At 37.4% G+C, this 27,656-nt stretch overlaps 2 protein-coding genes across 3 annotated transcripts; one reads left to right on the plus strand and one right to left on the minus strand.

The window, feature by feature from the left end:
- Positions 1–265: 265 nt before the first annotated feature.
- btf3 (basic transcription factor 3) lies at positions 266–9,024 on the plus strand. 2 transcript variants are annotated; one of them, XM_038305054.1, is made up of 6 exons: positions 266–350; positions 4,311–4,379; positions 4,465–4,578; positions 4,662–4,863; positions 4,984–5,040; positions 8,565–9,024. In XM_038305054.1, exons 2-6 carry the CDS (start codon positions 4,311–4,313, stop codon positions 8,609–8,611), a joined length of 489 nt encoding a protein of 162 aa, XP_038160982.1. In that variant the 5' UTR covers positions 266–350; the 3' UTR covers positions 8,612–9,024. The 2 variants fall into 2 exon arrangements, with proteins under 2 accessions (XP_038160982.1, XP_038160983.1); XM_038305055.1 differs by having other exon boundaries at positions 281–413.
- Positions 9,025–12,093: 3,069 nt separating this feature from the next.
- On the minus strand, positions 12,094–19,046 carry ankra2 (ankyrin repeat, family A (RFXANK-like), 2). Its single transcript, XM_038305057.1, has 9 exons — positions 18,884–19,046; positions 18,378–18,697; positions 18,132–18,290; positions 17,961–18,026; positions 16,262–16,359; positions 16,047–16,172; positions 15,890–15,956; positions 15,693–15,773; positions 12,094–13,024 (listed from the first exon to the last, which is right to left on the minus strand). The coding sequence occupies exons 2-9, from the start codon at positions 18,676–18,678 to the stop codon at positions 12,969–12,971; spliced, it is 954 nt and encodes a 317-aa protein (XP_038160985.1). The 5' UTR covers positions 18,679–18,697; positions 18,884–19,046; the 3' UTR covers positions 12,094–12,968.
- Between the last annotated feature and the right edge of the window lie 8,610 nt (positions 19,047–27,656).

Consider the following 27,656-nt stretch of genomic DNA (forward strand, 5'->3'; position numbering starts at 1 on the left):
TACAAGCATGCTTAGTGTGAGGGATTGCATCTGAATCAATGAGTCGATGCAATCAACTGGTTTTCCTTAGATAGAAACTTTGAATCAATTTGACTGTATGATCTGCTGAACTGTAGAGTGCCTTGAGATGACATGTGTTGTAAATTGGCGCTATGTAAATAAACTGAATTGAAATGTATAACCCTACCGACCAAGTTGAATTATTTAATTAAGAAGGTGCAGCCTGCAGGATAAAACTCAGGGCAGCAAAGACCCTTGCGCGCTTCCCTTCTTTGTTCGACGTCACATCCTCCCTCCTCTCTCTCTCGCTTCCATCTTGCTCCCCGCATGTGTTGGCTGTTAGTTTACAGGTCAGTGAGGGGCTTTAAATACCTTCTTCTCTCCACTGTTATCATCTGAACTTACGGCAAAAGGCAAAGGAAAGCCTTTCCCGGTCGGATGGCTGAAATCCGCCGCCGCGTGAAGCTAACTTTACTCACGGATCTGTGTGGCGGTGTGGCAGGCCGTGCTGCTAGCGGCGAAGCTAGTCAGACGTTAGCCTCTTGGTTTCTGTCCTAAAAGCCGTCAAACTTCATTTAAGCTGAATTCAGCTTAGTCAATATGAACTCACCGGGTGTGTTAACGGCTTATCTGGTTGGACAAAACCAGTTTTTGTTATTTGTTCCTTGCCTAGCTTCGCTCATTCACAGTGCCACTGGTTACAGTTCAGTTTAGTGCTTGTTAACATGCTAATTGGGCGGTATTGTTAGCATTTTTTCGTTTTGCATCTTGCTACTGATAACTGGTTTCTAACTGAACGTGCTATTCTTGGCGATTTGAAGTTTATCTTGAGCGCTTACGGTTTACCACACCCACACTAATACTGCTGCTCCCCTGCGCATGTGTGTTTATTATGTGTGAGGTGTTTGCATTATTACTTTATCCAATCACTGCGCTTCAGGCATCTGACTTCCTATAGGTTGAAATGCTGCTCTTGTACAATAATACATGAATTACTAAGTTAATATAAGTCATTTATTAGTGTTGCACCGATACCAGTATCGGCCAGGGCCCCGATCCAGCACTAAAATTGTGGTATCGGCGAGTACCGACAAATAGGGCACCGATACTATTTTGAGAGCCAAAGTTTATTCAAATATTGGCACTCATTCCAGATAGGCAATAAAAAGTTCTGCTGTATTCAGTTTGTATTATGCTAGGTTCACACCTTAAGCAGAAAGAGCAGCAAAAACACGGGTGCGGCTTCATTTTTTAAGCAATTTTAGTTCTGACACACAGCTGGAGCAGGTCGAAAAGTGGGTCTGATGCACGTTGGGCGGAGCTACCCCATCCTTTCTCTGCCTGTAAAGATGGCAGCCATTCTACTATTATTTTGCTGTCAGAGTTGCTCAGACCCCCACATCAACCGTTGACTTTGCATGTAAACTAGCTGCTCCTGCTGCCTTTGCTGCTTGCGGTCTGAACGTAGCATTAGTCTATTTCCTGCTTCACAAAGGTAGGCAGCAGCTTGAAAAAGCCATGATGGCAATTATTTTACATCCAAGTAGTTTGCAGTTCTTCATGTATACACACACACACACACATTGATTCTAAATAGATGGTATCGGCCAATAATGCACAGCCAGATATTGGGGCCAAAAATTGCATCGGTGCTAGTTATCATCATCATTATTAAACACTATCGATTTTAGATTTGGTGGGTCAGACCTAAAATAGCATAAGAAGGGGATTTATGTTTATTTGAACTGGCATAAATAAACTAGATGCAACTTTAGTTTCCATGTGTTTATTTTTATCAAGTTTTATTCAGTTGGCTAGAAGTGAAATGAAATGGTTTACAAATAATTATTTTCAGTGGTCAGGTCCTGCTTTTTTATTGAAATCATCAGAGGCAGTCAATCTAAAATTTAACCCTGTGAACTTTAGCATATATAGTGCTCAACCTATGGCTTGATAGATTATGAAAGATTAAAAACTTTTGATCCTACCTCGGTTTTGGCATCACTTGGTTTACAGCATCATCTAAACAAGAAAATAGGAAATTCCTTTTGCAACTTTACCTGTTTCCTGTAGTAATTTTATTGCAGAATTATTTATTTTCTGTTGCTACATAATTTAGTGGGTTTCTGAAATTCACTATAAAAATCTAATTTTTTCAGCTTTAACTTGGATTTTAGTTTTGTGTGGATGTTTAAGATGCAATCTTGTTTCCTTTGGGGAGAAAAAAATCAAATTGGAGCCCTCACTAGTTGTATTGACCTAAAGGAAAACACTTTGCTTTATATCTGGTATTAGTTCTTTTAAGAATGTTTTGTTCATGTTGCCATATGTTTAAAAAAAAAGTGGCCTCAATTGTTTATTTCCATGCTGTTTCCATTTGTGTATCTGTCTTAGAGAGAGAGTGTGTGTGTGTAGGGGGCGGTCATGTGGTTTTTGTTTGGACATGTGACCAACATAGTGTGATGCAGGACAGGATTATAGGCTGTCAAGCTAAAGCAGAGCAGCAATGTCAGCAGCATGGTTGCTTTTCCAGGTGTCTAAGTGTAGGAAAATGTACTGTAAGTGTAGGGAAACTGCAATATTTTAACAGATATAGACTTATCCTCACATCGTAAAAAGCATTAATGAAGCTATCGAATCTGTTGAGCTTTTGATCTGAACAATAAGCTCAAGTCTTTCATTGACTACCATCAAAATCAAATTAAATTTTTCATTCTGATGGAATGTGATAATTCTTTTTAAAGAAATACCCCTGCAGTAATATGTTTATTTATTCCTGCAGCTTTTAAAGACTGCTTGGATCTGATATCTCATTTAGGTTGTTGGTTGGACTCTACCCTCCATGTCCACACCAGAAATGGATCTTATTGGGATCACAAAGCCCAATTACAGCACTTTGGACACTGGTGGAGGAAGGTTGTATTGAGGAACAACTGGGTTAATCCTTCATTTTATAATTATTGTAATAAAGAAAACCATCACATTGTCCTGTTGTGGTAATCGGCTTGAAGATTGATGAAAATTAATACCCCATTTCATTTAAAACTGGTATTCCTTCTAAGTTAAATGTGCTTTTCTCTAGATGACAATGTAAATCAAAGCATCTAGTATGATCTAACTTCTCCGCAGCCTTGAAGTAAAACAGATTTTTACACAAAATATTAAACAATCTTTTTTGCACTGCTACTTTTAGAATAATAAGCTTATTTAAGCTGGAAATTGAGAAAGGATAACAGCTCTTAAGAGAAGTAATTATGACAAGGCTGTAAAAATGTATATATTAACATTTTGCATTTGAGATTGAAAAACTGTTTTTTTTTGTCTGTGAATATGCTCTATCAGCAGCCCATGAAGTTAAGTTATATCTTTCTCTGGTTTAAGTTGTGTATAAAAATCTTCAAGGAGCTTTCTGCTACCAATTTATTAATCAGTAAATAAAAAAAAAGTATCAACAAATAAATCCATTTGCAAAATAACCTTTAGTCGTACCTCTAATCTCAATGTTTAGTTCTGTGTTTTTGCTAAACATCAATAAAAGGGCTAAAACATAAATATTAATTGCTTTTAGTGGAGTAGTGACTGCTAGAGCTCAACTTCCTGTTGTTTTTGTGAGTTGCAGCATTTATTAAGTATGTTCTTAGATCACTCAGCTGTTAGGTTTATCAATGAAGAGCATGGAGCAAATCAATTCTGAAACTTTGTTCCAAGACAACAGGCCAAGAGTGTGAAAGCGGGATTTGATTTGTGCAAAAAGAGCTCTTAATATTATTGGTGAGCAATAAGTAAGCAGGATTATCATACATGTTACTTTGTCTGTTTGTCCCTGAGCTTGTGCTATAACAGAAAGGCACATTTGCAAACGTAAAGTTATGACTCTGAACCCTAAAACTCTTGCTTTTTCTTTTAAGGTTCTTCAAGGTTAAATGAGTGGATAAAGGCAAAATCTGATAAAGGATTAGAGACGTACAGATTTTAGGAAGGAGTTTGGAACAGAGTTTCAAAGCTGCCTCCATGGCCTGTGGTGTTTCTGGCTGCAACCTTTCCTCTTTGCTACATTTTGATTCATAGTTCTTGTTGCAACAAGTGGGAGGTTCATTAAAGTTTGTTAGAGATTAAACCCTTTAAGCATCAATGTTTCTATTCTAACCCAGGGAAAGTTGTGTTTAATTTGGAACTAAACAGTCAGGCCTTCATAGGTGCATGGTGTGGTTGTGGTCTGGCATCATGTGGGCTTGTGCTCCTACGTTTTTAAATCTTTGGTCATGTACTAACATCATATAATGTTGTATCTATTTTTTTTTTTTTGGCAGATGAAAGAAGCAATTATGAATCAAGAAAAACTCGCTAAACTACAAGCGCAAGTCCGCATCGGCGGAAAGGTAACGCTAACACATGCAAAGGTTTAATTTGGCATTTGGTTTCTTTTATTGCAAGATGTTCAGGTTTGCACGTCTGTCTCCACAGGGAAGCGCTCGCAGAAAGAAGAAGGTCGTGCACAGAACGGCGACCGCCGACGACAAGAAGCTCCAGTTCTCCTTAAAGAAGCTCGGGGTCAACAACATCTCCGGCATCGAAGAGGTTGGCACGGCTGCGCCGTAACTCCAGATGAATCTGTCATCTCCCGCACACTTGTCGTCTAAAATTTCCAAGTCTCATTCCAGGTGAACATGTTCACAAACCAAGGAACAGTCATCCACTTCAACAACCCCAAAGTGCAGGCCTCTCTGGCCGCCAACACCTTCACCATCACCGGCCACGCTGAGACCAAGCAGCTGACAGAGATGCTGCCCGGCATCCTCAACCAGCTGGGAGCCGACAGCCTGACGAGCCTGAGGAGACTCGCCGAGGCCCTCCCCAAACAGGGTATGTAACCTTACACAGGTTTTCTCCTCAGTCTTGAGCCAATGAGCTACCTTGGATCTTTTTTGTTTTGGTTTTTTTTTTTTTTTTTTTTTATATACATTATTTTTGTTTTCTTTGCAGCTGCAGATGGAAAAGCGCCGATTGCAACAGTAGAAGAGGAAGACGATGATGTTCCAGGTGAGAGCATGAAGACCTGCTTTTCCTGCTAATTTAGACAAAATGTAGTTCCATCATTTATCTGCACGTTTCCCCTATTCTAAATGAATAAATGTTGCAGGTTTTCTTTACTTTCAGCGCTGAAGAAAAAGGTTTTTGTTGATTTTGGTGCAGCCTTCAGATTTGTCTGTTTTTTTTTGTTTTTGTTTTTTTTTTAACCAGGAAAAAAAAACCCATTGAGATTAAAAACCTCTTTTTCAAGGGAGTCCTGGCCAAGAGGCAGCAAAGTTGCATAAGAAACATAGATACATTAAAATAAATGACAGGTACATAAAAAAAAAAAAAAAAACATCAAGTAAAACAATTACAGATCATTGAGGCTGCTTCAAATTCTTTCACTTTCAAGATAAAAACTCAGTCAATTTCCAGTTTATTTGTAAAAAAAAATTCCACGCACAAGCTGCGTAGCTAAAGGCTTTCTTCCCTAGTTCTGTGTGGGCCAAAGGAACAGTGAGCAACAGCTGATCGTTGGATCTCTGTGCATAAGAAGCCATCCTTTTCTGTGTGAGTAAGGTACAAATGTAAGAGGGCAGTAATCCAAGAATGACCAGTGTCCAAACTGCTCTAAAAGAGGGAAGGCCATTCCACCTGAGAGTGTTTGACGTTGCCCAAATCTGTTTGCTTTCCTTTGTGGAGAAGGTGGACCAAACACATGCGGTTGTCATTAGGATGATGTCAGTCTTTCCCAGGACTTCTCAGGTCTTCTCTAATGCAACAAACGATTACGTAGCAGCATGATGGCACAGGGGTCGACAGACCTCACCATCACATTGTTGTTTTTGGAATTGGGTTTCCTTTGTTCTCCAGTTGAAGGGAACATGTTTGCTTAAATTGTTTCCATTTTAACCTTTGACCCTCTGAGAACGTGACTGAGACAGGAAAGTTTCTCACATTCCCAGTGGAGAGAGAAGCCAACTGTTAATGCTTTTTGTCACCATTTGTAACATAGTCTTTGCTTTTTGTTACTTTTAATATAGTTTTAGCAAACATACAAAACACACAGACGGCTGGATTTGATGTATGTATTTAGTGCAAAAAACAGCAGTGAAGAATAATACAATTAGAAATGGCATTATTGTGTTTACAGAAATAAATAACTAAAAACCAAAATAAAGATTATAGGCTCATACTTTATTAGGATTTTAGCTGATACGCCAATAAAAAGTAACACATTATTGTCAAGTTCACTCTTTTTCCTACATCCATTACTAAAAATAAAGTAAATATTTTTTAAAAGGGTTGCTAATTAAAAGAAGTTACATTAAATCACATGGTTTGTTTTTAACATCTTAATTTATGCTCTAATAAGATACAAAATAAGAGGACATTTTCTACTTTTTGGACTTTAAGGTTGAGAAACTGAAACTGCGCTTGTTTTATTTGGGTTTGTTTTAAAAATGTAAACCACCCTAACCATTTAGAGAAATCCTAAAAGTTTCTATTCCTCAGAAAATCCTGTCATTCCTGGGTGAATTCTGCAGAGGCTAAGGCATAAAGAAATCACTTCCTGCGGGCACCTTGCCGCCATCTTGGCAGGTCATTAAGCAGACTAGTGGTGTTCACTTTTTTATTCTTAGAAACCAAAATATTATCTCATTTGTTTGCTATGATTTGTCAGTAATACCAGATTTGAAGTCATCACTTAATGTCCAGAATGCCGTGAAAACTCTGGTTTAGAAAAAAATAAAAGATAAATCTGGAAAAGTTTGGAATTTTGAGAATAAAACTGTTTTAACTCAGACTAGAAGAAAATATTTCACAAAACAAGCTAGTTTTTCCCCCCAGTTTTTTCCACACATTGTTCCCCCTTAGTCAGTACATTGCAAATCCAGATTTTGTAACCTTTTAAAATCAAATCCTAAAGTAGTGCAAAACCCTGGTGGGTATGGGATTAAAAGTAATTGTTTAATGGCATATTCCTTCTGACTGTAAGAAAGGTAACATTCCGGAAAGCCAGTGCGACACCTGACTTAAACCTGAATATGTGAAGGAAGCTCAAAATTGGGGTGATGGTAAAGAGGCCTTGCAAACTCAGACTTAAGAGTTCATCACCACATTAAGAGCACTGATCACTGTATGGAAGGATGTACAATATACAGGTGCTGGTCATAAAATTAGAATATCATGAAAAAGTAGATTGATTTCAGTAATTCCATTTAAAAAGTGAAACTTGTATATTATATTCATACATTACATACAAACTCATATATTTCAGATGTTTATTTTGTTTAATTTTGATGATTACAAATGACAACAAATGAAAATCTCAAATTCATCATATCAGAAAATTAGAATATTGTGAAAAGGTTCAAAATTGATGGCCCCTGGTGCCACACTCTAATCAGCTAATTAACTCAAACCACCTGCAAAAGCCTTTAAATGGTCTTTCAGTCTAGTTCTATAGGCTACACAATCATGGGGAAGACTGCTGACTTGACAGTTGTCCAAAAGACGACCATCGACACCTTGCACAAGGAGGGCAAGACACAAAAGGTCATCGCTAAAGAGGCTGGCTGTTCACAGAGCTCAGTGTCCAAGCACATTAATAGAGAGGCGAAGGGAAGGAAAAGATGTGGTCGAAAAAAGTGTACAAGCAAGAGTAATCATCAAAATTAAACCAAATAAACATCTGAAATATATGAGTTTGTATGTAATGTATGAATATAATATACAAGTTTCACTTTTTAAATGGAATTACTGAAATCAATCTACTTTTTCATGATATTCTAATTTTATGACCAGCACCTGTATACTTTTTGATTAAAAATCGACAAACAATTCTCACTTAAAGTTCTTTCTGCTGAGTGTCTATGAGCATTGCTTTCAAAGATTAGCATCCTTTTTTTGGTGGCTGTAAGACTTCTTTCCCATTAGATGAAAAACCTCAGTGAAAAAACCCTTTTAAGGATTTTACATTTTCCTGATTTAAAGAAATAACAGATCACCTGTTTACTTTAGCCTTGTATGAAAAACAAAGGCTTATCTTAAAAATGATTATATGGATCTGTGTTTATATTTTGCATCGATGGCAGATCATTTATCCCGTCCCGTCATCAATGTGTTGATTCTCCACTTATCTGAAACTGAGCTCCTCCTCCTTCCAGATGTTTGCAGTTTGGTTTAAACCATGTAGGAGGCACAGCAAACACGCTTCTTTTTGCTGCCCTTTCATGAACAATTCCACTTTTTAAGGGTCTGGGCATAAAATTTTATTTAGGGCCATCAAAGTGATTACGAGGGTGAACACTTAGAATTTGATCATTAAAATACATTAAAACCATTTTTTTTTTTTTCAGATTTGTGCTCCACTTTGTTTTGATTTCCCCCCCCTAAATTCTCAACAGCAAACATCAAAGCTGGTGTTTGTATGAATAAATGTGTGAAACGGTCAATTTGGGACTTGAGTCAGGAGTCATGTTTCACATAAACTCTCCTCCTGAACGGTTTCTTCTCAATCACTCCTGACCTCCATGTTTGTGTTTCAGATCTTGTGGAGAATTTCGACGAAGCATCCAAGGATGAGGCCAATTAGAGGAAATGAGAGACGGCAGAACTCAGCAGGACCATGCAGGGCACAAGATATTAGTTTTGTGTAAAGAAGTGGAGAGTCGGCAGTGGAAGCATTCTGTAAAATATGCAACACCTCCATGAATTATATCAGCCTACATTTCAGTCATTAAGTCCTTTTGTAGAGTAGTACTGTGTATGAAAACTGGGGTCACAGTATTTGGACGTACTTTATTACTTATTCCACCTTTCTGCCAGCAGGCAATCTATATGCTTTGTTGAGCTCATGTGGTCTTAATGTCCAGTTGGAATATGGAGAATGTGCTTGAAGACGTATCCGATGCCCCGGTTGTACATCTGTTTTCTGCGTTACTGAACTGTGGCCTCCCTAAAATCACCATATCTGGAATAAACCTTTGCTACTGTCACTAAACAAAACATGGTGTGTGGCTTTTACTTTTACGTTGTCATGGAAGGTTTGGTACTTAAGCACCCGTCTGACTCTCATAGATGTGCATTTAAGAATAGAAACATTCATCTTTTTATTAAACGGGAAGCTCTCATTTAAACAACAACACTGGTAAGACTTGTACCGGTATGCTTTTTAGTACCTTCAATATATTTGACATTTTGGGCAGAGATCAACTGTTTAAGGGCCAATTTGATTTTAATTTTTTTTTTTTTTTTATCGGTTTATCTGATCCCTTATGTGCTGCAGATCTTTTTGGGTGGATCTTTTTAAGCAGATACTGAATTTTCTTCTTTTTGCATGATAACAATGGCACAATGTTATATGCTAAACAAAATTGCTGAGGACATAAAGGCCTTCACTGAAAGGTCTCTCAGGATTCAAACAGGATATTGCTACCTGTGGCTCCTGGTAGAAATGCTAAAGAATTAGAAACTAAAAAGTTGGATTATAAAATAAAACTAGCTCCTTTCCTAGGATGCAGTTAGGTAATTTAACCAGGAGATTATGAGGTAACTGGAACTTTAGTTAAATGGATCATTTAAATCAACGGTAAAACCAATTTATTTAAATGATTATAGCTGAAATGTGCTCACAAAGGTTATTCAGTCTATTATTCAAGGTTGGACTTCTGAATTCGCTGTTAAAATCAACCTCTCACACCAATTAGGTAATTTAGACTATGGTTATCAGCATTGATTGTCTCAGGTGTTAAAATATTTTCAGTTTTATCATATAAATAGTTAAATCATACATTGTGATTTCTGGATTTTTTTTTTTTAGATTATGTCTCTCACAGTGGAAATGCAACTAGGATGACAATTTCACCCTCCATGATTTCTGAGTGGGAGAACTTGCTACAGGGTTTATACAGGAATGAGTAATTTAATGCACTTAAATAGTTTTAGTATCAACAATTACCCATGACTCTTTTATTTATATATATATATATATATACACTATATTGCCAAAAGTATTTGCTCACCCATCCAAATTATTGGAATCAGGTGTTCCAATCACTTCCATGGCCACAGGTGTATAAATTCAAGCACCTAGGCATGCAGACTGTTTTTACAAACATTTGTGAAAGAATGGGTCGCTCTCAGGAGCTCAGTGAATTCCAGCGTGGAACTGTGATAGGATGCCACCTGTGCAACAAATCCAGTCGTGAAATTTCCTCGCTCCTAAATATTCCACGGTCAACTGTCAGCTGTATTATAAGAAAATGGAAGTGTTTGGGAACGACAGCAACTCAGCCACGAAGTGGTAGGCCACGTAAACTGACGGAGCGGGGTCAGCGGATGCTGACGCGCATAGTGCGAAGAGGTCGCCAACTTTCTGCAGAGTCAATCACTACAGACCTCCAAACTTCATGTGGCCTTCAGATTAGCTCAAGAACAGTGCGCAGAGAGCTTCATGGAATGGGTTTCCATGGTCGAGCAGCTGCATCCAAGCCATACATCACCAAGTGCAATGCAAAGCGTCGGATGCGGTGGTGTAAAGCACGCCGCCACTGGACTCTAGAGCAGTGGAGACGCGTTCTCTGGAGTGACGAATCGCGCTTCTCCATCTGGCAATCTGATGGACGGGTCTGGGTTTGGCGGTTGCCAGGAGAACGGTACTTGTCTGACTGCATTGTGCCAAGTGTAAAGTTTGGTGGAGGGGGGATTATGGTGTGAGGTTGTTTTTCAGGAGCTGGGCTTGGCCCCTTAGTTCCAGTGAAAGGAACTCTGAATGCTTCAGCATACCAAGACATTTTGGACAATTCCATGCTCCCAACTTTGTGGGAACAGTTTGGAGCTGGCCCCTTCCTCTTCCAACATGACTGTGCACCAGTGCACAAAGCAAGGTCCATAAAGACATGGATGACAGAGTCTGGTGTGGATGAACTTGACTGGCCTGCACAGAGTCCTGACCTCAACCCGATAGAACACCTTTGGGATGAATTAGAGCGGAGACTGAGAGCCAGGCCTTCTCGTCCAACATCAGTGTGCGACCTCACAAATGCGCTTCTGGAAGAATGGTCAAAAATTCCCATAAACACACTCCTAAACCTTGTGGACAGCCTTCCCAGAAGAGTTGAAGCTGTTCTAGCTGCAAAGGGTGGACCGACGTCATATTGAACCCTATGGATTAGGAACGGGATGTCACTTAAGCTCATATGTGAGTCAAGGCAGGTGAGCAAATACTTTTGGCAATATAGTGTATATATATATATAAACAGCTTCGCCATCTTTACTGTCAATAGTCTGCAGCCATGTCTTCTCATTTTCTAGCCAATTTCTGTTGAAATGTGCATTTTCCTCATTTTCTAGCTTTTCTGCTACTCCAGCTTTTCTTCAAACATACGGCTTTACAATCCACCCGAAGCAGTTCCTCGCAAATATATCACAATATATCTGACGAAATCTTTTTTATAAACTTTTTGTTTTTTTTTAAATAAAGCATTTTAAATGCCACAATAATCACATTTAATTATTTTAAATTAAGTCTTTAATTTAAAAAAATATTTATAATTTAATGACAATGATATTTAATGACCCGTGGAAACCCTGCATAAAATAGTAGGGTGTTTTCCTTAGTGTATTACAACAGATTGGTGTCTTTATTTGCTCATAGTGACTCAGTGATAACTGACATTTTCGATTTTTGATATAAGCCCTTCAAAAAATGCTAATGGAGCCTCAGTATGTTTGCCAGCTTATCTAAATACTGTGAAGATCCCCTACTGTCCAGTAGGTGTCGTCATTTCACAGTTTGGTTTTTGTTCTTTTCAGGAAGCAGGTAGAGGGGCCGCTAATTAAAAGCACCTGATGGCTGTTAAATACTGACATCCAGTCAGTCACTCTCTCTGCTTGATTTGGCCTCCAGACCAGACCGGAACAGGCAGCATTCATCCACACTTCTCTTTGACTGGCTGAGCCGCTCTTCAATGGAATAATTAAGAGAAAATAAATTGTTCATTTCAATCCGCTCGTCTGTCTCCCATTTTTGTCAGTTCCCATGAGTGGGGTGTGACAATAAAAAAGCAAAAAAAATGGGATTTTAAATACTTTATTTGAGTTTTACAAAACCACGCCACATGGTTGCAAAGACCAACCTTTTTTTTTTTTTCTAAATAAATTAACACCAGAACAACTTTATCAAGTCTGTGTTTGGCCAGAGGTTAGAGGCAACTAACTGTTTTTCTGTTTGAAAACAGCTTTTGAAAAATAAAAGAATTTTATAAGTAGAAAAAAGGATCAGACAGGATAAAAACGACCGTTTTAATGCACAAAGCCGTTGATATGAAACCGCCAAAAGCACCACGATACCACGTTGGGCTGTTTATTTGCAGTGTACGGTCGTTAAAATTTCACTAAACATCTAAGCATCACTGTACATAAACACAACAGACCCTACGATGGTCGTAACAAATTCAAATAAATAAATCCCCAGATAGGCTGGCAGCTTCTTGATCTCACAGTTCGATGTGCCTCTGAGATGTGCTTGCTGTAAGGAACAGATATTACAAAGACACATTTTATTTTTGCTTTAGAAATGGTTTCATCATGGTTAATAAAGCTATAAAAACCAGTGAAAACAGGGTTATAATTTATAAACCACTCATTTGCTCAATTTTAGCCAAATTAAACTTGCCCTGCAGTGCACTTTATGCAGCAGGTTTCCTGTAGGCTTGTTCCACACTCCAGATTCCAAGCAGAACAGCAGAAGAACATTAAAGAGCAGAGAATAAATGAGTTAGAACTGAAAACAAGTGCAGCACAACCTTCACGTGCAACAGGTGCATAAAATGAAATGAATAACATTTTACAACACTGCTTGATTATCTTTTGAGACTTAAATATTCTGGGACATGCTACATGATTGTCCAGCACCAAACAATGTCCCATAAGGATCATCCTCCAGAAGTTTACTCTCTGATTCCCATCAGTAGCTTCAGTAGGTGGGCTTCCATGACCTGTTGAACTGAAATACACATACATTTTTTTTTAATTCTTTTAAATTATGGATATTAAAAACACAACTTGATCAATTGTCAAAATCATATAAAGTTTATGATTAAAAATGTGTCCCCAGCCATTAACTGGAAACAATCTATAGAGAAGATTTGTTATAACCCATGAGGAAATAAATGGCACCCAGCGAGAAATAAAACCATGCTCTAAAATCCACACCTAAATTAGTTCTTAAGACAAGTTTTACGCTCAAATGAGAGACAAAGATTAAGCAATTTGTCTACCAGAAAAATATATTCATCTAACAACACTGTGCCAGATGTAAGGCACAGTGGTGGCTGTATCATGCTTAAGGTCTCCTTAGCTGCCTGTGGTATGGATGCCATGGACAAAGTGGATAGTTAGTTAGTAGCTAGCTAGTAGGGATTATATGTTTCAAATTAATCGCATTTTAAGCAGAAACCATATATTGACAAAATAAACCACCTTTTCAATTCTAAACTCCCCCCCCTTTAATTAATAATTATATAAGCAAAACAACACATATTGTTCTTAATCCAACTATTAAGGTTATTTAAGGGGGTATGTATTCTGTCTGAATTAACTGTGGAATCATGTTTTTTTTAACCTTTTCTTTTTCTAAGTCTTTAAAATTTCCTATTGCATTTAATCTTATGTTTATCTACCTGATTATTTAATTTTGAGCATGTTTAAACATTTTATCTACACGTAGTATGCCAGTTTCAGCAGCTTTTCACCAAATTATTTATTATTCTTAAGTATTTCCTTGAATGGCAACATCTACTTTTATCCGAGTAAAACCAAGTAGAGCTAATCTTAGCTCTACTTAGGGGGTTCCAAGCCTGAAAATACAATCTCAGCTTAGAAGTACAGGGGTGATATCAGTGAGGTATTCAAAGTCTGGGAACAAATAATTTGTCCAAAGCGGACGAGGACCTGAGTCACGCCATCAAATCAATTACAATCTATCTAAAAGACAGTCAGTGTCAACAGGAAAAGTCCTTATCTCATTCCAGTGGAACATTTAAACTCTGTTACACCTGTTCTGTGAGGATGAATGGGCCAAAGTTCTAGCAAACCGTTCCCAGAATCAGACCAAAATGTCTCTCCCTAATCTTTAATCCAAACAGTTTAAAGCAGGGCCTTTCAAAGTGGGGTTGCTTCTCCACCAAGTGACTGCAGTCTTCCTGGTAGACCTAATCATCCTATTGACAACTACATACCTGTGTGAATTTGGTTTTTCTGTATTAATGTTCAAAACACAGAGGGGAAACAGACCGACGTAACACATATGTTAATGAGAAATGCATGTATCTGCATATATAAGCATACCTTTTTGCAGGAAGGCTCCTTGCAACATCATTTCAATTAAAAAAAGGGTTAAAATACGACTAACAGAGCTACTTTTAATCAGAGTTATAATACTAACACGTTGCTTATCTGTTTCATCATGAAAAGCTGTTGTTTGGCAGATCAATTTAAGTTTTAAATTAACACATTACGTCTAATGTTTTAGGGGTATAGCATCTCAAGAATATGTTCTCTGCAATGCAAGCTGCTATTTAAGCTCACGTTCCCCATGTTTTTAATAACAGAACAACAGTGAAAGATTTTTCACATTAAGACCTTCAAAAAACAAAAAAAACATGCAGTTTTTACGATAGCATTAATACAGTATTAACATTTACACTTAAAGGAGCAGTAATGGCAAAGCAGCAATGCCATTAGCTACAAGTTCATAAGTGGTAATGCATAAAATGTGATAACATTAATAATATATGAATATTAAGAGAAGATATCAGGGAGATGAGGTGATGTTAGGTGAAAACTTGTTAAATGTCTTGGAAAAAGAAGAAAATATTTGTAAGAAAATGAATAATAAGAGACAATTTAAAGGTTTAAATGTGAAAAGTTGATGAAAACTCCTTGGTGAAAATATTATCTGTTAATTAGTTAATGACTTAATCCTAAAATATGAAAATATTCAACAATTAACTGTCACATAAGTAAAAAAAAAAAAAAGGTTATTCATAGGGATGAGCAATGAATTGCATTTGCAATATAATCCCAATATAAGAAAATGCAATTTTAAAATTGCGAAGGTGCTCAATTTTAGTTTCATTACCTTTGACAAGACTACATTTCTCACTCCATGCATTTAGGTGGTAGCAATACGCTTAAGGTGGGTCTGCAGCCACACAGAAAGGTAGAGAGATGCAGCGAGCACGCAGATTTATACATGCAAGTAGAAGTAAGCACCTTTTCACACTAAGATTACGGTAAAGTCCTGCAGCAATGGAGTCTGGAAAGCAAGCTTTCAAACTGAAAAACTGGGGTGAAACATCTACAAGCTCGTGCTTAGTGCAAAGGAAAATAGGAAAATTGTAATCGAGAAATTGGTTAAAAAAATTGCATTTTGATTTTTGGTCAAAATCATTCAGCCTTATTTATTTATTCTATTTTGTATTTCTTAACACACCACGGTATAAATCGATGCTTTTATCTTTAGTCTGTTTGTGAAAATGTTCCCCTTTGTGGATTACAGAAAATAAAAATCACTGAAGCTGCATGTTGAACATTTATCCATGCCCTGGATAAAGAAGTATAACCTTTTGACCAGAACTGTATTAGAGTTGATTTTAGTTCCCCAGACTCACCGTTTCTATGGCCCATAGCCACAGCCATATCCATTGCATTGAATCCTGAATCCGACTCTACTGTAGGATCAGCACCACTGTCTGGAAGAAAAATAAATAAATTTAACTCCTTTACATGTTAGATCAAGCAAACAAAGCTGGGGGAGATTTATCCTTACAAAAGATAGTAACACAAGGACAGATGTGACCCCTCTCACCTAACAAGATCTCCACACAGCGCACATGGTTTCCATGGACAGCATACAGCAGAGGGGCCCCTCCATTCTAGAGAAGACATTAACATTTAAATCTGTATTAATGTCATAATCAACCACAATGTGATGCAGTAACCAAGACAAAAGCTCAGGCTTGTACCCAGTCGTACTCGTTGACATCCACCCCACAGTCGATAAGCATCTTCACTATGTCTGTGTATCCCTTACTGCAGGCCAGCGACAGCGCACTTTCCCTCCCTTTGGCCAGCAGGTTCGGGTCGGCCCCCTGCAGCTCAGAAAGATGCAGAGTAAAAAAGTGTTTTTTTTTATTTGTGAGACAGTGAAACAATTTGATCCGTTTCCTTTCAATCGTACATTTTGTAGCAGAAACTCAACGACAGCGATTTGTCCGTGTGCCGCTGCCCACAATAGAGGCGTGAACCCTTCCTCGTCTTGGAGATTGATTACAGTCTCTGTGAAATTAAATACACTTGAGGTTAAAATCTGTTGGAGTTTGCAGAGGTACAAGAACAGGGAGGTTTGGGTACAGAGAAATTGAAATGATTGCACGAAGGGGAAAAGGACAAATAGGGATGTGAAATTTATCAGTGAGAAAAAATACTATGAGGTAGACAAATTAAGTGTAAACAATAAATTGTGAATTCAGCTAAGTTATACAAACCTTGGCAAAAAATTAAGACCTAAAACTTACTTAATCCTCTTGCATGGCTTTCTTGTTTGTTTTTTTGTTTGTTTTTTATCTATTGCAGTTGCAATAGATAGAATCAAGAATCCACCTTTCGTATTCCATTTTCAGAGTTTTTTAAAGTGTTTAACAGAGACGTTAGCACCTCGACGTCGGAGTACACAGAGTGAAGCGAAAAGACTACAACTGTGTAAACAGGCCCCATTTCCGTTTCCGGTGGCAGGGGAATATTGACTATTCCAACAGAACTCAATGGGATTTACAAAATGCTAAATAAAACACTACAGGAACGTTTTTTCTTCACGAAACTTTTTTTGGAACGTCATTGAACAGCGCTGACGACCCGGTGAGTAGCATATTTTAAAAAAAGAACGTTTAAGGTTGTTTTAAGGACATTATCGGACATGCTCTATGGAAGCCATTCTGAAGCAGCCAGAGGTGGATTCTAAATGAGCCAAAAAGCAGAGACAGGACCAATTGTCAAAATTTTGGTGTCGATCATTCGATTTCATCCTGGACACTACAGAAAATGAGCTTAAAGTGTTAAAAACCGAACTTCTCCTTTAAAATCCTTTCTGTTTTAAAGCTCGCCTCTGCCCGATCTGCACCAGAAATAAAAATCCTATGCTACTTCCGGTGGCTAACTTTTTCGGCTTTGAATTTAAACATAAATCCAGTCTTTTTGAGTTTTATCTTTTCGTTTCATTTTAATCTTATGCTATATAGTGTGTAATCTACAGAAAGAAACAATTAAAATGCAGATAAACATGGTTTAATCATATTTTGTCAGACTGCTCTGAGCATGTCTGGTGATGACGTCAGAGAAGCAGTTTAACGAAGAAAATGTAAAAAGCATAAAATTTGTCTCACAAAAGTCATAAATTTTTTTTACAGATGTGTATTAGTTCTCTTTAGTGAGTTAAGGGTAGAAATACGTATTTTAGTACCATAATTAAAGTATTTATGGACACTGGGACATATATCTATTCGCGCATGCGCAGAACGGATCGTGCTTCCGGGACGGATCAGGTAGTGAAAAGCGTAGATTTTTTTTGAGACAAATTTGACGGTTGCAGAGACTATGCTTCAGAAGCATAAATTGGCCTTAAGTCTCTTGAACATAAGGTTATTCTTAGAATGCACAAAGATCTATAAATTAAGATATTTTTCAGCAGAGCAGTGTCCCATTCTAATATTGCTTGTATCAAAAACATTACGATAAAAATCGACCTTTGACCTAGGGGGAGGAACCAGCCCTTTCAAATTAACAGCAACCACTGAAACACCTGTGGAGTTATTTTAACTAGGTTACATATAAATATATCACTGAAACACAAAAATATAGATTCTGGAAAATGAACAGCCCACCTTGTTCAATTCTACTGGCCAGAAACGCCATTTCTCCTTGGGCTGCCAGTTGATGAATGGATAAAGCTGGAAAAAGAAGAAAAGGTAAAAGGGGCAAATTAACGCTTCTACTTTTCAATTTAAAAGATATGAGTTTTTTTTTTAAAGGAGAAAAAAAGCTGTAACCCTTACAATGGACCAGAAGCGGTGTTGAGGACACCTCGTTGCCGCGGTGTTTGTTGGTCAGTGTGGTGGACTGTTTAATTGGTGAGAAATGTTTGGTGGTGGATGGCGTGTAAACATGACGTACTTGTATCCCTGGTGATGGGGATGTCTGGATGTTGCATTCAGCTGGAGGAAAGAAACAATATTAGGTTTGTTTACAAAATAAAGGATTGATTATTTATTTGCATTGAAGAAATAATACCTAGATTTTACCTTTAAATAAAACAGAAGCCACCTCTAGATCAGAATTCACCTGATCCTGGATATTCTTGCTGTCCTCCTCGTTGAGAGACTTTACAAATCTGGAGCAGACATTCATGTCAAAGCGGTTGGGGAGAATAAACTTGATGCCCATGGCCACATTTTGAGGGCTTGGCTCATCGGGGGTCGGACCGACCGACTGCTCAGTCTTTATGGCCCTAAGATCAGGCATCACGCAGATCCCCTCCATGTCCTCAGAGACCAGAGGACACCCAGCGGTCCCCTCTGCAGCTGACATGGTTACGTTATCCATCCTCTTTACGCTCACAAGGCTAAACAGGACGAATAGAAATCAGGACAAACACACTACTTCTGATCCATCTTTGCAGAACGTATATACCACAATATACAACAGTTAAACTAAACAACAATATTATATTTAGCTATCAGCACACAGATCAACCTGTCATGAGCTACATGTTAGCATATTAGCTATTGTTTCGCTAGGTCATACTTACTTGTCGGGAAATAAAACATGTTCACATATTTCAAACTTGGAGCACAAAACGTCACCAAAGTCCGAGTTACATTTTTACTGGAAGCCACTTTTATAATAATAATAATTACTATTATTTATTTATTATTAATTTTAGAAAATCGTCATAAAATCCATCGTTGCTGCATCGGTGTTTTGATACATGTGCGCATGCGCAATGGGATTGTTCTTCTTTTCTATAATGGCAGATCGAAAGCGACTTCAAATTGCATACCGCCACCTACTGTACATGAGTGTGTAGCAACAATACTTTACGTCAAATTGTATTTTTTTATTTTGTATTCTGTAGATAAATAAATAATGCTTTCCTTCATCTGTGATTATCCTTTATATTTCCTTAATTTACCAATATTCATGTAAGACTCAATTCTTTGCCTGTCCTTGAGCCATTCTTCTTAATTTCTCCCTTTCATGTTCACACGTTTTACAGTTCATCAGTACATGTTCTACATTTTCCTTTTCTCCATATCCTTCACATTTATCATTATTTTCCCTCCCTATTATATATATATAAATTTTCATTTAAATAGGTATGACCCACTCTTATTCTGATCATTATTACTTCTTCCTTTCTGTTTATCTCATTAAAGATTCTATTTAATACTTCCTTTCTTATCTTCAATCCACCTCTTTTGCAATTTTTCCATATTTTATTCTTAAGTGATTTACCTTCCCCGTTCCCAAAATGAATTGTAATTGTTCCATATAAAGCTTTTTTTGCTAATATATCTGCCTTTTCATTGCCTTTTACACCTTCATGTGCTGGAACCCAACATAACCAAATATCAATGCCACCCCTATATATCTTCCTTTTCCACAGACAGGTGGAATTGCGAATTAAAACTAATGTTTTCTTTGTTGTTGTTATCATATCATTGTGTGAATTAGTTTTTCTAAGTATATGTTCTGTTGTAAAGAGTCGTCTAGCAAAGTCAGAATACATAGCAAAGACCTTAAAACTTTGACAAGAGACTGAAAGCAACTCAAAGATGAAATTAATCTTGCTTTATTTTTGTTTGAGTGCAATGTATTTCTGTATATGTATACTTTTTTACATGGTGTCCCAAACTTACAAATAATTCTATGTAATTGTCCTCTGCTAATAATTGGAAAATATCATTTATATTCTGCAAAAGGTTGGTTTTACAGTGAACTTATGAATATTATCTACATCTATTACTCGGAATATTAGGCCTATTGAATTATGATAGAGAGAAAAAAACATTTAGATTTAAAAAAAACTTTTTTGTTACAAATGTTAAATAACACTTTTTTTAAATTTGATAACAGCTCAAAATAACTAATTTGCATTCACACTAAACACGAATTGACACATCAAAGCATGAACAGCTACGAAGTAATGCTCGGCAATAAATTTAAGTTGAAATAAGTACATCTTTTAAGACACTTTCTGAAAAATTAACAACACCAAAACAAACTTATTTATTCAATTTAAGCCTTATTAACCGTGTAATGTTAAACTTCTACCAACAGATGGCGCCAATGTCTAATTAAAAGTCTACTGAAAGTAATATAGGCCGTTTCCCCAAATTACCCTTTAGAGTATTTTTTTTTTTAATCATTATTAATCTCCAGAAACAAGAATAAAAATATGAAATTGTAAAATTTCGTTGAAGGATAAACAATACTGATGGCTGTGAGCTGTGGGTTTATTTTTCTATTTTTTGACAAGTTAAATAACAAGTAAAGGATAGTGGAAAATGCAATAACAGGGCATTAATCTACTTTAGACTATAGAAAAAGTTAGAGCTTCACAGGTAAGGGAGAAGTTTAATTGGATGCAACTATATTTCTTATAAAATAACAGAGTGCACAAATTGATTTTTAGAGATATTTGATGGGTTTTGATTGGTTAAATCATGTCCTCTATTTTTGTTCATTCATTAAATTAAATTCAAACAGGTAAAGGGTAAGGTAATCTTAAGCAAATTAACCTTACTAGACCATCATATGATTTTACTATAACATAAAAAAAATCCAATAGGTTTATTACAGTATTTTAAGTTATATTTAAAACGATATACATTACATGGTCTGACTGATTTTACTTAGAAAAGGAAATAAACGAATATTACTTTTTTAACTACAATAATGAAATATTTTAATAATTATTTTTTTCTACAAAATGCATTTATCATTTAGATTTTTAAATAAAGACTAAAGCAAAAAAAAAAAGACTAAAGCAATGTTGCCAAACTCTTTTTTTGTTAGCAATGTATAACGTGCATTCAACTTCTTCCAGCCTGCTGGCCCAAAGAGCCATGCTACAGTACATGCAAGGGAGGAGCAGCGCTGCATTACTTTACCCTCCATACATTTGGAGAAAACTCATTGAAAGGCACATAGTTAATGGTTTTAAAACTATGTTTATCATGATATGATATGAGGAGTATAAATAGAGGAGCTATAACAAAATTCAAACAGATACTTAAGAAGAAAAAAACAAATTTGACTGAATGATTATTTTCAAACTTACAGCAGTAGTCTAATGACAGAATTTTTATTTTTTAGATTAGACAAAAGAAAAACACTCAGACTGCACTGCAAAAACAATCCAGAAATAAGTAAAAAATGGCTTAAATTAAGTATATTTAGCCTTAATTTGAGCAGGTAAATAAGATGATTTGCCAATGGAATGAGTATTTTCACTCTTAAAATAAGATAGTTAGATAATATTTACTTGAAATAAGACGATAAAATAGTTTTTTCTTATTTTAAAAGGAAATTGTCTTGTTCCATTGGCAAAGTGTCTTACTTACCTCCTCAAATCAAGGAAAAACACACTTATTTTAAGAAAAAATAACTTATTGAGATTTATATTTTTTGCAGTGTGGATGGGTGGGTTCATGCGTGAGGGCAGTAGGGAGGGAATCATGGCAAATTTCCCGCGGTCTGGCTAATTCTCATAGGAAGTATGTTAGGATCATAAAACAGCTAAAAAAAAAAAACACCAAAGAAGTTATATTTTTGGCAAGAAGTCCTTGAAAATGTATCCTCCCTTTTAAAAAGTATACAAAACCCTATCTCCAGTTGCTTTCTGATAAACAAATAAGACCAAATTCAGTTTTTTGGGCATATAGCTGCGTGGTTTATGCCACAGATGGTAAAAAACTAAAAACAGTAGCATCAAAGTGCTGATCCAAGTGATCCAAACTGCTCTGAGCTCTAGTAGTGCAGACTAAGAAGAACTTAATTTTGAAGCTAGCTATATGATACAAACTTCTAACCATATACACTATATTGCCAAAAGTATTTGCTCACCTGCCTTGACTCACATATGAGCTTAAGTGACATCCCGTTCCTAATCCATAGGGTTCAATATGACGTCGGTCCACCCTTTGCAGCTAGAACAGCTTCAACTCTTCTGGGAAGGCTGTCCACAAGGTTTAGGAGTGTGTTTATGGGAATTTTTGACCATTCTTCCAGAAGCGCATTTGTGAGGTCGCACACTGATGTTGGACGAGAAGGCCTGGCTCTCAGTCTCCGCTCTAATTCATCCCAAAGGTGTTCTATCGGGTTGAGGTCAGGACTCTGTGCAGGCCAGTCAAGTTCATCCACACCAGACTCTGTCATCCATGTCTTTATGGACCTTGCTTTGTGCACTGGTGCACAGTCATGTTGGAAGAGGAAGGGGCCAGCTCCAAACTGTTCCCACAAAGTTGGGAGCATGGAATTGTCCAAAATGTCTTGGGATGCTGAAGCATTCAGAGTTCCTTTCACTGGAACTAAGGGGCCAAGCCCAGCTCCTGAAAAACAACCCCACACCATAATCCCCCCTCCAACAAACTTTACACTTGGCACAATGCAGTCAGACAAGTACCGTTCTCCTGGCAACCGCCAAACCCAGACCCGTCCATCAGATTGCCAGATGGAGAAGCGCGATTCGTCACTCCAGAGAACGCGTCTCCACTGCTCTAGAGTCCAGTGGCGGCGTGCTTTACACCACCGCATCCGACGCTTTGCATTGCACTTGGTGATGTATGGCTTGGATGCAGCTGCTCGACCATGGAAACCCATTCCATGAAGCTCTCTGCGCACTGTTCTTGAGCTAATCTGAAGGCCACATGAAGTTTGGAGGTCTGTAGTGATTGACTCTGCAGAAAGTTGGCGACCTCTTCGCACTATGCGCGTCAGCATCCGCTGACCCCGCTCCGTCAGTTTACGTGGCCTACCACTTCGTGGCTGAGTTGCTGTCGTTCCCAAACACTTCCATTTTCTTATAATACAGCTGACAGTTGACTGTGGAATATTTAGGAGCGAGGAAATTTCACGACTGGATTTGTTGCACAGGTGGCATCCTATCACAGTTCCACGCTGGAATTCACTGAGCTCCTGAGAGCGACCCATTCTTTCACAAATGTTTGTAAAAACAGTCTGCATGCCTAGGTGCTTGAATTTATACACCTGTGGCCATGGAAGTGATTGGAACACCTGATTCCAATAATTTGGATGGGTGAGCAAATACTTTTGGCAATATAGTGTATTTCTTCCTTGTTATAAAAACTAAATATTTTTTTCACCTTCGAAGTTTGATATTTTTAGGATGACTTGTGCTAGTAAAGCAACTTAAAGAGGCTGTAGCATGATCTCTCTCTGCATGTGCGTAATCTCTCCAGATACTACTGCCTCCTCCCCATTTCTTCTCCCCTTAGGCATGAGTATCTACATGCATGTTTGTTTGTTATACTGGCAGCCTTTATGCAATAGATGGACACCTGGAAGGAATTAAATCCAGTTTTTGTGAAAGTTTTCATACCTTTTAACTTTCCCGTTGCAGTGACACATTTAAATGCATTATGCTGGGATTTTATGTTATTGCCAAACATAAAATAGCGCACACTTTGTATAATAGATAAAGGCTGATTCACCTTCCAGCAGGACAGCAGATATACACCCAGAGCTGCAGCGGATAATTTGCAAAGAAAAATTGGAAAAATTTGACATTTCTAGGTAGGAACTCAATATTCTTCCAAAATCCTGAAAGAGTCCATATTTATTTTATTTATATATTAAATATGGACTCTAGAGGTTCATTAGTACATCATTATAGTTCCTTGAATTTATTTTAGCATAAGATATTCTATTATAGCTCCACACTGCAAAAAAGTAAATCTAATTAAGCCATTTCTTCTTGAATTAAGGGGGTAAGTGAGACATTTTGCCAATGAAACGAGACAATGTACACTTGAAATAAGAAAAAAGAACTGCCCTGTCTTATTTCAAGTGCATATTATCTAATTAACTTATTCTAAGAGTAAAAATATGCATTCCATTGCCAAACGATCTTATTTTCCTGCTCTAAATTAAGAGTAAATTTACTTAATTTAAGACATTTTCACTTATTACTAGATCATTTTTGCAGTGCAGTCCTTATACTGATAATTTAGCTGTTTAACTTCATTAACTGGAGATGAAATAATTGGCTTATTTGGTATTTTAGGAATAATAACTTAGTAGAATTTGGTATAATCAAGCAAAACCAAAGACGCCAACATGACTTAAGTGCACCTTATTTGTGATGGCCTCTGCCAAGAGTAGATTGTGTTTGATTAGACAGACTTTACAGCTATGACGAAGGTACGCTATATAAATATTCAGAAGCCTTTGCAAAGTCCTCAGTTGCATCACGCATCACTGTGGGCATCCTGCTTCTTCTATTGACGCACTGTTTATGGGTCAAACATGCCTTTTGGAAATGTGACCAAATGACATCAGTGAAGGCTTCAACCTTGACCTTAGGGGTTGTCATCATGTAGCGTTAGGGTTTGATCATTTCTCTACCCATTAAGTTATCAGGAATCAGGCTAAAATACTGAAAAAACATGTATTTTTAAAGTTTTGACTTTTGTTAGAAAGAGTGTGCACTGTTATGTGACAGGGTGGGTCAGCTCATTATTCTGCCTTCATTCATCTTTGTTGTTCACACTGACCAAACCGGTTCCCATGTGCCCTTTCAGCATGAGCCATTAAAATAAAGCTTTGGAGAAAAAAAAAACAGATCTGAGGATAGTGTTGCTGTGTTACCCTCACACTTGAAAGATTTCTGCACCATAAATAGATACCGTGCATCTAAGATTTAAAGGATGTGGCTGAAACAGTGCACCTTGCATTTTAAAGCTTCAAATAAAATCAACTGTTATATCAGTCGGGACCAGAAGAGAAAATACAATTTAATTTTTTTTAGATATGTTGGATATGGAGATGATGGAAAACTAGATGTTTATCCATCTCGATTTTCTATTACATGTGACGATGACCTCCTGACCTCAAAAACAAAGCTGTGCGTCATCAATAGACAGCCATACCCTCAGTAAAAGTTGGAGGTGGATACAACATGCACTGTGACTTTGTCAAATCATTATAAGGAGCTCTGAATACCAGTCAAATATGTGGATTAGTGTCTTTTCACTCTTCGTTCAAATTCTTAGACCTTAAATTGATAAATTAATTTATATCTGATCATTTGAAACACAGATAATCTTTTTTTCTCCTTATGATGCTGATAACATAACCTTTGGTTAAAGAACAGCTTAATCCAAGGTATGAGACAGTTTATAGGTAACGGATACGTCTCTGTGTGGTGGCTCTTTAAGCTAGACTCCAGCTGCAGCCCACTCCTTCCTGTCTTCCTAAAGTTGCTCCCCAATCCTCCTAAGAATATGGTGCTTTGTGCAAATCGTTCAAAGAAACCTTTTCATGCTGTTAAACTTTCTCTTATATGTTAGGATTGACAAATATACAATCAATCAGCTTCTTTAGCAGTGAGCTTTGTTACTTACCTTCCTTGAAGAACCACCTTCCCCATATAGGACAAAACCTATCCTTTCTGGACTGCAAATCTCTTTTTGTCTACTATTTGTATCACCTAAAAAAAAAAATATCTATCTATCTATCTATCTATCTATCTATCTATCTATCTATCTATCTATCTATCTATCTATCTATCTATCTATCTATCTATCTATCTATCTATCTATCTATCTATCTATCTATCTATCTATCTATCTATCTATCTATCTATCTATCTATCTATCTATCTATCTATCTATCTATCTATCTATCTATCTATCTATCTATCTATCTATCTATCTATCTATCTATATAATGCCTTGAGATTTATTCATTAAACTTAAAAAGAGTAGCAAAGGAATGTACAGGAAAGAGTGGCATTGTTTTTAAAAAGTAAAAATTGCATTGAAAAAAGCACGATGACACTGACCTAACCTGCAATTAGGCATTTACATGTAACTGTTTTAATTGGCCCGTGGGGAAAATGTTAATTGAGATACTGAACACAAGAAAAAAACTCAGTGTCTTGTTTAGAAAATGAGCTACTATATTTATATGTAACTGACTGTTATACAAATTGTAGCTAAGCAATGGCGTAACGACACAAAAATTGGCCCGTAAGCAACATTATCTGGCTGGGCACCATATGAAGTACAACACCCCATCCCCTACCCGCTCCTCCTGTAGCTAACACACAGTACGTAACGGTTTACGGTTTTTATCGACGCTCTGGATTACCCATAATTCCAAGCTGTTGTGGAAAAAAATAAAATACTTAAATACATCGTTCTTTTAAGATCTTTATTGCGGTTTGAAACATATTACATGAGTGTATTTTCTACCAACCGTCTAATGAACTATACAGTTATTAACATAGTCATTAAAAGTACCACTGTCTGCTTTGCTATTGGTCACCATCCTGTTGGAATCTGCCATGTGTTGGGGTATAAATATGGTCCGGTCAGAAAGGCAATGTCGGATAATTTAAAAGTGGAGTTTTTTCCCAATTGTAATTCCATAGGGACGCTTTTTATTGCGTAGGGGCCCAACCAGGTGTTAAAGAAATGGTTATATTTTAGTATACGGAGAAATGGGGAAAAAGTAGTACAAAACTGGCCTACTTAGTTCAGAAACGTTTCCAAAGTAGCTGGTTATCACCCAGCTGTAGTGGCTCCCTGAAAACCAAGAGCCTTGAAATTGTTTACATAAGACCAGACGAAACAAGCATGGTATAAATGGATAATAGACGTCATGTGACGGGACTGCGTCCTCCTGCAACAGCCTGCTGATTGACGGGAGAGACAGAGAGGAGGTGAGGAGCAGAGGAGGAGAGGGGGCTGGACCAGAGGAAACGGAGCAGCCTGGAGAGGAGAACCAGCAAACACAGCACGGCGACACCTGCACACAAACTCTCTGTGCTGACTTGAGATTTTTTTTTCTTTCCTGGAACCAAAACCCGCTGATAAAACCGGTGTGGAATAAGGGTGTGAAAGCAGTGGGAATGAACCGAAAGCCGCAGCCAGCATAAGAGAGGCTGAATAAGGGGAAAGTTGTCCGGACTGAGAAGCGACACGGCAGCAGGTAATGGCAGAAAGTATCATTCTTACTCAGGAAACAAAACAAACAAACACATTTTACTTTAAACTAAATAGTTTTATTAGAAAGCTGCTCATTTAATGATGATGCCTTCACTGTTCTGAACTATCTAGTTTGCGTTAGTTTAATTGATCTGTTTTTCGTGCTGCGTTCACAGGTAAAAAAAAAAAACGGAGCTGGGAGTTGCTCCTTTTCCTCCTTCTCTCACAAGCCTCCCTTTGTTGTGATCCTACACACATCATTTGTTTGTTCCTGTGCTTTTGGAAGGCTGGAGGCTTTCACTTCTCAATGAAAGCAGCAGTAGTCATTTATTGTGCGGCTGTTTTGCT

Source organism: Cyprinodon tularosa, unplaced genomic scaffold (assembly GCF_016077235.1).
Source record: "Cyprinodon tularosa strain WSP-4 unplaced genomic scaffold, ASM1607723v1 ctg55, whole genome shotgun sequence".
NCBI classification, from domain to species: domain Eukaryota; kingdom Metazoa; phylum Chordata; class Actinopteri; order Cyprinodontiformes; family Cyprinodontidae; genus Cyprinodon; species Cyprinodon tularosa.

Coding starts and splice junctions, on each gene's coding strand:
- ankra2 (XM_038305057.1), bottom strand. CDS start 18,678: ATGGATAACGTAACCATGTCAGCTGCAGAGGGGACCGCTGGGTGTCCT. Junction 15,957..16,046: donor ATGTCAACGAGTACGACTGG/GTACAAGCCTGA, acceptor TGTCTTCTCTAG/AATGGAGGGGCCCCTCTGCT. Junction 15,774..15,889: donor CTGTGTGGAGATCTTGTTAG/GTGAGAGGGGTC, acceptor TTTTTCTTCCAG/ACAGTGGTGCTGATCCTACA.
- btf3 (XM_038305054.1), top strand. CDS start 4,311: ATGAAAGAAGCAATTATGAATCAAGAAAAACTCGCTAAACTACAAGCG. Junction 4,864..4,983: donor CGAGGCCCTCCCCAAACAGG/GTATGTAACCTT, acceptor TTTTCTTTGCAG/CTGCAGATGGAAAAGCGCCG. Junction 5,041..8,564: donor GGAAGACGATGATGTTCCAG/GTGAGAGCATGA, acceptor TTTGTGTTTCAG/ATCTTGTGGAGAATTTCGAC.